Below are 13,601 nucleotides of genomic sequence, written 5' to 3'. Positions count from 1 at the left end.
GTTAGGTATATTCCTAAGTATTTTATTTTATTTTTTTTACAGCTTTTGCAAAAGGGATTGAGATCTTGATTTGATTCTCAGCTTGGTCACTATTGGTGTATAAAGAGCTATTTATTTCTGTATGTTAATTTTGTATGCTGAAACTTTGCTTAATTCATTTATCAGTTCTAGGAGTTTTTGGGGGAATCTTTAGGGTTTTCTAGGTATACGATCATATCATCTGTAAACGATGACAGTTTGACTTCCTCTTTACCAGTTTAGATGCGCTGTATTTCTTTTTCTTGTCTGATTGCTCTGGCTAGGACTTTCAGTACTATGTTGAATAGAACTGGTGAGAGTGAGCATCCATTTCTTGTTCCAGTTCTCAGGGGGAATGCTTTCAACCTTTGCTCATTCAGTATAATGTTGGCTGTGGGTTTGCCATAGATGGCTTTGATTACTTTAAGGTATGTCCTTCTATGCCAATTTTGCTGAAGTTTTTAATCATAAAGTGTTGCTGGATTTTGTCTAATGCTTTTGAGATGAACATGTGATTTTTGTTCTAAATTCTGTTTATGTGTTGTATCACATTTATTGACTTGCATATGTTAAATTATCCCTCCATCTCTGATATATAACCCACTTGGTCATGGTGGATTATCTTTTCAATATGCTGTTGGATTCAGTTGGCTAGTATTTTGTTAAGGATTTTTGCATCTATGTTCATCAGGGATATTGGTCTGTAGTTTTCTTCTTTTGTTATGTCCTTTCCTGGTTTTGGTATTGGGATGATACTGGCTTCATAGAATGATATAGGGGTGATTCACTCTTTTTCTGTCTTGTGGAATAGTGTCAATGGGATTGGTACCAATTCTTCTTTGAATGTCTGATAGAATTCAGCTGTGAATCCATCTGGTCCTGGACCTTTTTTTTTGTTGATCATTTCTTTTATTACCATTTTAATCTCACTGCTTGTTATTGGTCTGCTCAGCGTTTTTATGTCTTCCTTGTTTAATCTAGGAGGGTTATCTTTCCAGAAATTTATCCATGTTCTCTAGGTTTTCTAGTTTATATGCATAAAGGTGTTCATAGTAGCCTTGAATGATCTTTTGTATTTCTCTGGTATTGGTTGTAATATCTCCTGTTTCATTTCTAATTGACCTTATTTGGGTCTTCTCTCTTCTTTTCTTGGTTAATCTTGGCTAATGGTCTATCAATTTTATTTATCTTTACAAAGAACCAGCTTTTGTTTCATTTATCTTTTGTATTGTTTTATTTGTTTCAATTTTGTTTAGTTCTTCTCTGATCTTTGTTATTTCTTTTCTTCTGCTGTGTTTGGGTTTGGTTTATTCTTGTTTCTCTAGTTCCTTGAGGTATGACCTTAGGTTTCCTATTTGTGCTCTTTTAGACTTTTTGATGTAGGCATTTAAGGCTATGAACTTTCCTCTTAGCACTACCTTTGCTGTATCCCAGATGTTTTGATAGGTTGTGTCACTATCATTGTTCAGTTCAAAGAAATTTTTCATTTCTATCTTGATTTCATTATTGACCTAACAATCATTCAGGAGCAGGTTATTTAATTTCCATGTATTTGCATGATTTTGAGGTTTCCTTTCGGAGTTGATTTCCAATTTATTACACTGTGTTCTGAGAGAGTACTTGAAATAATTTCAATTTTTAAAAATTTATTAAGACTTGTTTTGTGGCATATCATATGGTCTACCTTGGAGAATGTTCTGTGTGCTGATGAATAGAATGTATATTCTGCAGTTGTTGGGTAGAATGTTCTGTAAATATCTGTTAAGTCCATTTGTTTTAAGATATGGTTTAAATCCACTGTTTCTTTGTTGACCTTCTGTCTTAATGACCTGTCTAGTGCAGTTAGTGGAGTATTAAAATCCCCCACTGTTATTGTGTTGCTGTCTATCTCATTTCTTTACGTCTAGTAGAAATTGTTTTATAAATTTGGGTGCCTTAGGATTAGGTGCATATATATATTTAGGATTGTGATTTTTTCCTACTGGACAATTCCCTTTATCATTACATAATGTCCCTCTTTGTCTTTTTTAACTGCTGTTGCTTTAAAGTCTGTTTTGTCTGATATAAGAATAGCTATTCCTGCTCTCTTTTGGTGTCCATTTGCATGGAATGTTTTTTCCACCCCTTTACCTTAAGTTTATGTGAGTCCCTATGTGTTATGTGAGTCTCTTGAAGACAGCAAATACTTGGTTGGTGAATTCTTATTTATTCTTCCATTCTGTATCTTTTAAGTGGAACATTTAGGCCATTTACAGTCAATGTTAGTATTGAGATGTGAGGTACTGAGGTACTATTCTATTCATTGTGCTATTTGTTGCCTGAATACCTTGTTTCTTTTTTCTTCATTTTTTGTTTTATAGGTCTTGTGAGCTGTGAGCTTTATTCTTTTTTTGTAAGATGGTGATATGGTTTGGCTGTGTCCCCAACCAAATCTCATCTTGAATTGTACTGTCATAATTCCCATGTGCTGTGTGTGGGACTTGGCGGGAGATAATTGAATCATGGGAGCAGGTCATTCCCATGCTATTCTCGTGATAGTGAATAAGTCTCACAAGATCTGATGGTTTTATAAAGGGGAGTTTCCCTGCACAAGTTCTCTTATCTACTGCCATGTGAGATGTGCCTTTCACCTTCTGCTGTGATTGTGAGGCCTCCCCAGCCATGAAGAACTGTGAGTCCATTAAACCTTTTTCTTTTGTAAATTGCCCAGTCTCATGCTGATAAAGTATGTCTTTATCAGCAGCATGAAAACAGGCTAATACAGATGGAGTCTTGCTCTGTCACCCAGGCTGGATTGCAGGGGCACCATCTCGGCTCATGCAACCTCCACCTCCTGGGTTCAAGTGATTCTTCTGCCTCAGCCTCCCAGATAGCTGGGATTACAGGCAAGGACCACCATGCCAGGGTAATTTATGTATTTTTAGTAGAGACAGGGTTTCACCATGTTAGCCAGGCTGGTCTCGAAATTCTGCCCTCAAGTGATCCACCCACCTCGGCATCCCAAAATGCTGAGATTTATTCTTTAAAGAGGTTCTATTTTGGTGTATTTTGAGGATTTGTTTCGAGATTTAGAGCTCCTTTTAGCAGCTCTTGTAGTGCTGGCTTGGTAGTGGCGAATTTTTTCAGCACTTCTTTGTCTGGAAAAGACTGCTTAGTTTCGTTGGATACAAAATTTTTGGCTGATAATTATTTTGTTTAAGGAGACTAAAGATAGGGCCCCAATCCCTTCTAGCCTGTAGTGTTTCTGCTGAGAAATCCACTGTTAATCTGGTAGGTTTTCTTTTTTTTTTTTTTCTTTTTCTTTGAGTCTCCCTCTGTTGCCAGGTGGAAGTGCAGTGGCATGATCTCAGCTCAGTGCAACATCTGCCTCCCAGGTTCAAGTGATTCTCCTGCCTTAGCCTCTCAAGTAGCTGGGATTACAGGTGCACGCCACCATGGTAGGTTTTCTTTTATAGGTTACCTGATGCTTGTGCCTCATAGCTCTTAAGATTTTTTCCTTTGACTTGGCTTTGGATAACCTGATGACTATTTCCCTAGGTGATGATTTTTGTGATTAATTTCCCAGGTGTTCTTTGAGCTTCTTGTATTTGGATGTCTAGATCTCTAGCAGGCTGGGGAAGTTTTCTTTGATGATTCCCTCAAATATGTTTTCCAAACTTTTAGATTTCTTTTCTTCCTCGGGAACACCAGTTCTTCTTAGGTTTGGTCATTTAACATAATCCGAAACTTCTTGGAGGCTTTGTTCATCTTTTAAATTATTTTTTTTTGTCTTTGTTGGATTAAGTTGAAAGCCTTGACTTTGAGTTCTGAAGTCCTTTCTTCTACTTGTTTGATTCTATTGTTGAAACTTTCCAGAGCATTTTGCATTTCTTTTAGTGTGTTCTTTATTTCTAAAAGTTGTAATTGTTTTTTATTCATGCTATCTATTTAACTGAAGATTTTTCCCTTCATATCTTGTATCATGGCTTTTTTTTTTTTCACTAAGTTGAACTTCACCTTTCTCTGGTGCCTTCATGATGAGTTTAATAATCAATCTTCTAAATTCTTTTTCTGACAATTCATAGATTTCTTCTTGGTTTGGATCCATTGCTGGTGAGCTAGTGTCATCTTTTAGGGGTAAGAAATAACTTGTTTTGTCATATTACCAGTATTGTTCCTCTGGTTCCTTCTCATTTGGGTATACTATGTCAAAAGGAAGATTTGTGGCTGAAGGGCTGCCGTTCAGATTCTTTTGTCCCACAGGGTGCTCCCTTAATATGGTGCTCTCCCTCTTCCCCTAGGGATGTGGCTTCCTGAGAGCCAAACTGCAGTGAGTGTTATTTCTCTTTCAGATCTAGCCACCCAGTGGAGCTCCCGGGCCCTGGGCTGGTACTGGAGAGTGTCTGCAGAGAGTTCTGTGATGTGAACCATCTTCAGGTCTCTCAGCCATGGATACCAGCAGCTGCTCCAGTGAAGGTGGCAGGGGAGTGAAGTGGACTCTGTGAGGGTCCTTAGTTGTAGTTTTGTTTATTGTGCTAGTTTTGTGTTGGTTGGCCTGCAGCCCGGAGTTGGCGCTGTCAGGAGCATATCTGCTGCAGTAGTACAGGGAGGATCAGGTGGTGGATGGTGCCCTGGAGCACCCAAAAGATTATGTCCTTTGTCTTTGGCTACCACGGCAGGTAGAGAAAGACCATCAGGTGGGACAGGGTTAGGCATGTCTGAGCTCAGACTCTCCTTGGGCAGGGCTTGCTGCGGCTGCTGTAGGGGATGGAAATGTTGTTTTCAGGCCAATGGAGTTATGTTCCCAGGGGGATTATGGCTGCCTCTGCTGCATCATACAGGTTACCAGAGAAGTGGTGGGAAATCGGCAGTTACAGGCCTCACCCAGCTCCTGTGCAGCCCAGAAGTTCAGTTTAGCTCCCTTCATGCCCCGCCAACAGCACTGAGTATTTTTCCAGGCAGCAGGTGAACAGGGCTGAGAACTTGCCTCAGGCAACCGGCCTCCCAACTGAGAAGGCAAGCAGGGATTTCAGGTTTTGCACCTCCCTACCTGCCAAGGCTTCTGTACTGTGTTTGCACTCCTGATTCACCCCCTCCCCCAGGTTCTGTCTAGGAAACAATGAGTCAGTTGAAATTGTTACAAAGTTCAGCTGGAATTTTCCTTCTCTCTGTGGTCTTTTCCAAGTTCCTCTGACAGCCCTCCCCAGGGACCCCTGTGAGACAGTCAGAAAAGGCTTCCCCAGGGACCGAGAGTGCCCACAGGTTCTTCCTGCTGCTTTTTCTACCCTGTATTTCACTCAACTCTAAATTTGTCTCAGCTGTAGGTAATGTCAAATCCTTCTCCTGTGATCTGTGGACCTTCAGGTTCCGCAGTGAGGGTGTGTGTTCAGGTGTGGACGATCCCCCTTTTCACACTTTGGGTACTCACAGTTTTTTGGCTGTCTTCTGGGGGCCCTGCAGCAGCAATTCATTTCCTTCAAAGGGTCTGTGGATTCTGTTGGCTTTCCTTGTATGTTCCTGTGGTGATTCTTGGAGCAAAAGTTCACAATGTGAGTCTCCTCATGCTGTTCCGCAGAGTGGGAGCTGCAAGTTAGTCCTGCCTCCTGTTCCTTTACTTCTCTTTAGTTATTTTGTGTGTGTTATTTTGTCTCCTTACATACATTGTAAATTCCTAGAGGAAGTTATGATGCTGTCATCAGGGATGAATAGATATATTTGTCTACATGCTTACACATTTACCTATATAATGGTTACATAGATATACATGTGCAGAAGTTCATATGCACATACATTATCACTTAAACATAAATGTGTATTCTACAGTGCTGCCTGGTTTCTGTGTCTAGTCTATGTCCATTATGTTATATAGTCTTTGGCATACAAGTGTTGACATTTTATGCAACGCATTGGTGTCTTTCAAGTAAAAATTCTTTTGAGAGTTTTTATGGGAGGTTATTGTTATTCTATTTTCATGCATCTATAGTTGTCAGTGACAACACTGTTGCTTCTTTATGAGTTAAACTGTCTTTTTTCTCTAGCAGTTTTTCAAACATTCTTATAAACTTTGGTGTGCAGTAATTTCCCTGCTATATTACTAGGTGTGTTGAAATATAGTCTGCTAAATCTTGCTTGATTCTTAGCACACACATTCAATCTGCAAACTCATCTTTTTTTCATACTAGAAATGTACATCCATTATTTATTTGACTACTTCTTTTCCATTCTTGTTATGTGATCTTTTGCATTTGTCTTAGGATTTTCTGTCTTGGCTAGTTATGACTTCAGATGTCCCATGGCTTGTCTCTGCCTTTGTATTCACAGGGCCTTCTCCCTTTCTCTCTGTATGTCTCTTATAACAACACTTGTCATTGGATTTTGGGCCCACCTGGATAATCTAGAATAATCTCATCTCAAGATCCTTAACTTAATTATATCTTCAGTGACCCTTTTTCTGAATTAAGGTTACATTTACAATTTCCTGGTATTAGGGCATGAGCATATTTTTTGGGGGGCTACCATTCAATCCACTACAGAAAGCCATTGAAGTGTTTGAACAAGGGAGTGAAATTACCAAAAGAGTATCTTGAGATTAGTTTGGTCACAGGGAGCTTAAAAGATCAAGGAGACAGAGAGTGAAAGAGAGAAAAAGAGACTGAAGGGAAGAAGGCAAAGGAGGCAGAGAGGGAGGAGTGGGAAGGAAAGAGAGAGAGAGAGAAGTAGAGAGAGAGGGAATTGGTTATAGGCACAGATGCTAATTAGATGATCATTTCATTAATCCAGGTGGAAGTGATGTGGTGTAACCTAGGACAAGCAGTGAGGGGAGAATAAAGGAATGGCCACAAGATTAAATGGCAAAAGGCCAGATTTGTGTGGCTGATTGATATCAAAGAAGAGGAAGCAGTTAAAAATGTTCTTAAAGATAAAAGAAAATTAAGAAATAGAAAATAAAAATAAACAGGAATAGCATATTTACTAGAAGGTAACTCTCTTAGAAGACAAATAGTGATCTTAGTTCTGGATATGTTTTATTGAGGATGAAGCAAACAAATGGCAATGCTCAAAACAGCTAACGACGGAGACCAGATGTTTGGGTAATGGTCTTGATAGGAGATATGGAGCTGCAAAATAGTTATACCTGACTTTTTCCCATATTTTCCCCCAACTGCTCTTGTATAGCTTCCTTCTTTCCCTCACACACAGTTTTCTTTTGTTGCTGTTCTTGTGTGCGGGTCTTATGTGTGTGCATGTATTTCTTTGTGGTATAATGCTTCATGAACCACTACCTGGCTACCATCTATGTTTGCTCAAGGCCCTGGGTCTCTACAGTCAGCATGTAGTGAAGTCTGCCGGGCCTGCGTCCTTCCCTCAGGGCAGCAAGTTCCCCCAGTCCCTGGGTTGGTCTAGAGATGCCATCTGGGAGCCAGGGACTATAGCCAAAAACCCTGGAAATCGACCAGGTGTGGTGGCTCACACCTGTAATCCCAGCACTTTGGGACACCAAGGTGGGTGGATTACCTGAGGTCAGGAGTTAGAGACCAGCCTGGCCAACGTGGTGAATCCCCTTCTCTACTAAAAATACAAAAATTAGCCAGGCGTGGTGGCACAAGCCTGTAATACCAGCTACTCAGGAGGCTGAGGCAGGAGAATCACTTGAACCTAGGAGGCAGAGGTTGCAGTGAGCCGAGATCACGCCATTGCCCTCCAGCCTGGGCAACAAGAGTGAAACTCTGTCTCAAAAAACAAAAACAAACAAACAAACAAATAAACAAAAAACCTTGGAAATCTACCTGTTGTTCCATTCTACTGTGGCTTAGCAGGCACTCAAACCATGAGACGCAGTCCTTCCCACTCTTCCCCCTACTTTTCACTGGCAGAGGAGCCTCACCTCTGGCCACTATTACTACAAGTCCCCAGGGAGTACTGCTAGCAACTGCTGATGTTCATCTAAGGCCCAAGGGCTCTTCAGTCATCTTGTGGTGAATGCCACCAGGTCTGGGACTCGCCCTTCATGGTAGTGGACTCCCCTCTGACTCAGAGCATGTCCAGAAATGTCATCCAAGAGCTGAGGCCCAGAACTGGGGACCCCTCAGAACCATCCTGGTGCTCTACCCATCTGTGGCCGAGCTAGCATCGAACATACATCGAACATACAGGACAAAGTCTCCTTTACTTTTCCCTCTGTTTTTCTCAAGCAGAAGGAATCTGTCACCATAGTCACCACAACTGCAAATGTGCTAGGTTTCACCTGAAGCCAGCATGTCTTAGGATCTATCTTAGGATCTCATCCAAGTCCCATGGATTACTGCCTGGATATCACTGCTGGTTATTCAGGGCCCAAGATCTCTTAGTCAGCAGGTGATGGATCCTGCCAGGACTAGGTTTTTCCCTTCAAGGCAGTGGGTTCCCTTCTGGCTCAGGGTGTGTCTAACAATGTCATCTGGGAGCTACTTTCTGAATAGGGGCCTCACAACTCTGGTGCCGTGTCCTACTGTGGCTAAGCTGGTATCCAAGATGTAAGACAGAATCCTCTTTACTCTTCCCTCTCCTCTCCTCAAGTGGAAGGAAGGGATCTCTTTTTGGAGCCACGAGCTGTGCTGCCTGGGGTTGTGGGAAGGGTAGTGCAAGGACTCCCGTAGCCACCCCAGCTGTTGCTCACCAGCTTGTGTGCCCTCCAAGTGCATGGCTTCCAATCCCAGCTCATCACTAGGACTTGCTTAGGAGTTGCAGTCCTTGCAGCCTAGACTGCCTTTCATGTCTATTTAGGGCTCACAGCAGTTTAGTCCGCAGTTGGGAGGCTCGCCAGAACTCAAGATCCAACTGCTGGGATGGGCGGTTCCCCTCTGGTTAGGGCTGGTCTAAATCCTCCCTCCATGGGTAGATGTCAGCTGAGTTCAGTTCCGTTTTGCTTTCCACTGTGACAGGGCAGCACTGAGTTCAATGCAAAGTCTCACAGTTACTGTGCTCTCCCTCTCCCAAGTACACAGATTCTTTCTCCTACTGAGGAACAGGGGAGGGGAGGTACTGACAATTTAAGACTGTCTTTCCTACCTCCTTCAGTGCCTCTTTCAGTGATATGGAGGCCCCAGGGAGTACTGCAGGGACTGCTGATGTTCACTTAAGGACTAAGGGCTCTCCAGTCATCTTGTGGTGAATGCACCAGGACTGAGACTCACCCTTTGTGGTAGTGGGCTCCCTTCTAAAACCAGGTACTGTGAGTGCTCATCTGATTTTGGTTCTCAGAAAGGTGCTTTTTTTTGGTGTAAATGTTAAATTTGGTGTTCCTGCTTGGGGGAGGATAGGTAGAGCCTTGTGTTCAGCCATCTTGCTCTGCCCCTCCTAATGTCATATATGGCATTTCTACCTGGCAAAGAAACCATTTCCTATCCTTTTCTCTGAGGAGGTCTTGATTGGTTTTAGTTCTAAATTTAGTTAACTACTGCTGCAAATCTTAAAGATGTGGTCATGAATATATTTACAGAGAAATCTCTAAGTACGCTTCTCTCCACCTCCCCATGTACATACACATGGGGAAATGTACAAATGTACACATACTTACATTTTGCTAACCATGCCAGTTCAACTTCATAGCCTTATAGTGCCATAAGCCTTAGCAGTGGTGGAACAAAAATCAAGAGAAAAAAACTCATCATACCTCTTATTGCCTTCCAGTGTTTCTCAAGCTACCTTTTACTCTTGTTTGAATAACTGAACTATATTGACTTCTACAGCATCAGTGGACAGGAATGGTTTTATTCCATCTTACTAGAAATCAAACATTTTTACCAGCAAATTAGTTTTTATCCAGGAATAAGATTTTTAAAGCCAGGGCAATAAGTGTACCTTTCTCTTTCCTCCTACCTTTTTCCAAGGGTCCTATTCTGGGTCTTTTTAAAACAATTTTCTTTCCTGTCTTATTCTCCAATGGTGTTAGAAACTACAGTCATTCATTCGATTAAAATGCTTAAGAACAGTGAATACAGAGAAACTCTTGTTCTGCCAGTTATCAGAGGTGGAATAACACCCGTAAATGACAATGAAAGATTCTTTTGGTTTTTGGATTTGAATGGGGTTGCCCGTTTTGCTCAGTGTGTTCTTCTGTGGGGTGTTTTTTGTTTTTTTTTTTTCCACTGCTTCTCAAATTGTACTGCTTATGAATCACCTGGGATCTTGTTAAAATGCAGATACTGATTCAGGAGGTCTGGGATGAGCCCTGAAAGTTTGCATTTCTAACAAGCTCCCAGGTGATACTGATACTGCTGATCTGAGACCACACTACTGGCAGCAAGGTTTTAGAGAACAAATGCATTTTGGTCAGTTTTGATTATACATTCAACCTCAGAATTAAGCACCTCTCCAAGTTATTAACCTATCACAGAATAATATGACCTAGTGATTTCCCATGACCAGTTTTAAATCTCATGGATTTCCCAGAGAAGAAATAGCTGTTCATGATTCCACTTTGCGTTGAAAATCAGAAACATTCCGCTGCCAGCTAATTTCCCTGAACTCATCTATCTGTACAGACTTTCTTTCTTTCCTTTTGTAAAGTTAGAGTCGCTGCTTCCTGTGGTGTGTTCCACTGTACACAAATGTGAGGGATGACTGTGTGTGAATGAAGCAGGAATCATTGTCTTGTTCTCATTTATCTTCTCTAACTGCTATGGAAGCTCAAACCAACCTTCTCCCCTTTGTTGAGGTACCATTATTTGAAAGCTGGATGAGGAATACATTTCCAAAAGCCAATCTTTGCTAACTTTTTTCTCTCTCAGATTCCTTGAAATGGTGGTTAAAGAGAATCGGAAGTTTAAAACAGGAATTTATTTATATTATTGGAAATTAAATTATAAACAAAATTTTCACTTCTCAAATTAAATAAAATTGTATCCAGCTCCTGGTTAATTAAAGATATGGTAGCTTAGATTTTTTTCTCTTTTTATTTTTGTGGCATCATATTGAACTTCTGTTGGTCATAAGTTTTTGCCCAAGGTATAAATTATATAATATAAACACACAAAAAAGATAATGCAAAAATATGTATCCATTTCAATACTTTTTTTTTAAGGAACCGCGGCATTTGCAGTTTTTCAGTGAATTTGGCAATAGTGATATTTATGTGTCACTGGCAGGCAAAAAAAAACATGGAGCACCGACTAACTATGGATTCTGCTTTAAGGTACAGGCTTAATATTTTGATAGATGAATAAAGCAAGCCTCAGCCTTTTAGGTAAGCTTGAGTTTCTTTTAATTGCTTTTGAAAAGAGACAGCTTTCTCTTATATATAGGAGAATTTTAGTGGCTTTTATTTCAACAGGTGTTACCTTCAAGATATGCATTAACGATAAACAATGTGCTGTGGCCTTCTAGCCTAACAAAGCGGGAGGGCCCCGAGACCTGAAAATGCTCTGTGCAGAAGAAGAGCAGAGTAGGACGTGCTGGGTGACCGCGATTAGATTGCTTAAGGTAATCTCGCCGGAGGCATGAATTTCTATTAACTGCTGTGAGTACCATAAAAGTTAGAAAATATCTGTATTTCAGAACGTGAAGTCTCACTGGGTGGCTACATGAGAAAGAAGAAAAATAACCACCAAATGTGTATGTTTTTAAAATTCTAAATGATAAACATTTTCGGAGTAGAGTGGAATAACCTAATACATTTCTGTTTTGTGTGTGGAGTAAGTATTCCATTTCTAGAAATGTTCTGATTTTCACTTTTGTGAAGGTATTACATAGCCAGTGTAACTGAATGAAATGTCTCCTGTACATGACTAAGTCTGCATTCTTAAAACATTGCCAACAATCCAAGGTAAAGTGTATTTTAAAATGTGCCCACCCTTGAGATATTTAATGTAACTGTTTTGTGTTCGATTCATGTTTTATAAATTGCTTTCTAGTTTAATAAGCATGACTCAAATTATTGTACAATTTCACTATGAATATATTTTTTAAACATCTACTCTCGTGCTAAGTAGAAATTACAACTTCCGTAAGCATAATTTGTTGCTGCTGAGCAATTTTGAAATGAGTAACAATATCCTAAAGGTAGACTCTCATAGGAAATAAAAGCAGAACTGATGTCTTCCAGAATGTATAGAAAGCATATTTATTTTCAAAAACCGTTTGCCAGAAAATTGAGCAAAACTTAAACTGTATACTTATAACAATTATCAACTATTTCCTTTTAAAGATACTGATTTGGTAGTCACAGTTAGGGAGGAAATTACAAAATTTTGTTGTTGAAAAGATACAATCCAGGGAAAGTGCCCGTCCACATTAGTTAGTTTTGCTGCTGCTGAAGCCAACAAAATACATAATTTATTGTTATTATTAAATTTTTGGTTTAAAATAAGAGCATTAACATTTTCTAAGGTACTCTTTATAATTTATGCCTAGGCACTAATATAATTTGCCAATATATTGATTATGCATATTATATGTGTATTAGATATACATAATCCTTTTCTTACCACAGGAAGATTTAGATTATTAACAATGCATGTACTAAAACTAGCTTTTCAATATAGTTAGAAATGAAAATCAGAGAAGCTGGAGCACTGTGAAGTCCTTGGGTTCCCCCATTTCATTTACCCTGAAGAAGGGGATGAAGTAAACTTTTCAATTGATTTGCAGTTTGTATATTTTCCAGGTGTACTTTTTTTCTTCTGCCTTTGCCATTTTTACCTCTTCTGCTCTCTGTTGACTTTTTCCTAGCATCCAACTTAAGAGATATCAGGGTAAAGAAGGACAGAATAGTAATAATCAGAATCATTATCATACCAGGTTTATAAGAAAGTTTTATTTTGTATTCTTACAATTTTTAAATTGAGGTAAAATTCACAAAATATAAAATAAATCAAACTATTGTTAATGTGAATAATTCAGTGGCATTTAGTGCATTCAGTTCCAAGACATTTTAATCACCTCAAAAGCAAACTCCATACCCATTAAGCAGCTACTCCCACACCCTAGCAATCACCAATTTGCCTCTGTCTGTGTGGATTTACCTATTGTAGGTATTTCATATAAATGGAATCATACAGTATGTGACCTTTTGTTTCTGACTTTTACTTAGCATAGTGTTTTGTGGTTCACCAACATTGAAGCATATGTTAGCTCTTTATTCCTTTTTATGGCTGTGTACTATTCCATTGTATATATAGCTCTCTATATCTATCTATATGTTGGATAAACACAGTTTATCCATTTTTTCACTGATGGACATTTAGGTTGTTTCTACCTTTGGCTATTGTGAATAGTGCTGCTATGAATATGTGTATATGTATTTGTTTGAGTACAGGTTTTCGATTTTGGGGGAATACATGTTGTAATGAAATTGCTTATTATATGGTAATTGTATGTTTAATTTTTTGAGAAATTGCCAAAATGTTTTTCCACAGTGGCTGAACCATTTTGCATTCCTACCAGTAATGCATGAGAGTTCCAATTTCTTCATATATTTGTCAATACTTGTTATTTACTTTTTTTGGTTCTTGTTCTTGTCAATTATGGTCATTCTAGTGGATGTGAAGTGGTATTGGAAGAAAGTTTTAACAAATGATTTAAAGGAAGCTTTTTGTTTAACTGTGAAATTTACATTCTTTTGCTGT

At 39.4% G+C, this 13,601-nt stretch overlaps 1 protein-coding gene across 2 annotated transcripts in view; it reads left to right on the top strand.

Moving 5' to 3' along the window:
* Window positions 1-13,601, top strand: part of GRB14 (growth factor receptor bound protein 14) — a 128,610-nt gene that overhangs the window by 101,151 nt on the left and 13,858 nt on the right. For both annotated transcript variants that reach the window (XM_034954400.4, XM_034954399.4), the window contains 2 exons: window positions 11,060-11,170; window positions 11,362-11,457. In XM_034954400.4, the coding sequence (XP_034810291.1) occupies window positions 11,060-11,170; window positions 11,362-11,457 (207 nt within the window). The remainder of the gene's footprint in view (window positions 1-11,059; window positions 11,171-11,361; window positions 11,458-13,601) is intronic.

Source organism: Pan paniscus, chromosome 13 (genome assembly GCF_029289425.2).
Source record: "Pan paniscus chromosome 13, NHGRI_mPanPan1-v2.0_pri, whole genome shotgun sequence".
Lineage (NCBI taxonomy): Eukaryota > Metazoa > Chordata > Mammalia > Primates > Hominidae > Pan > Pan paniscus.
Note: the sequence above shows the minus strand (reverse complement) of the source record. Positions and strands in the feature narration are given on the sequence as shown.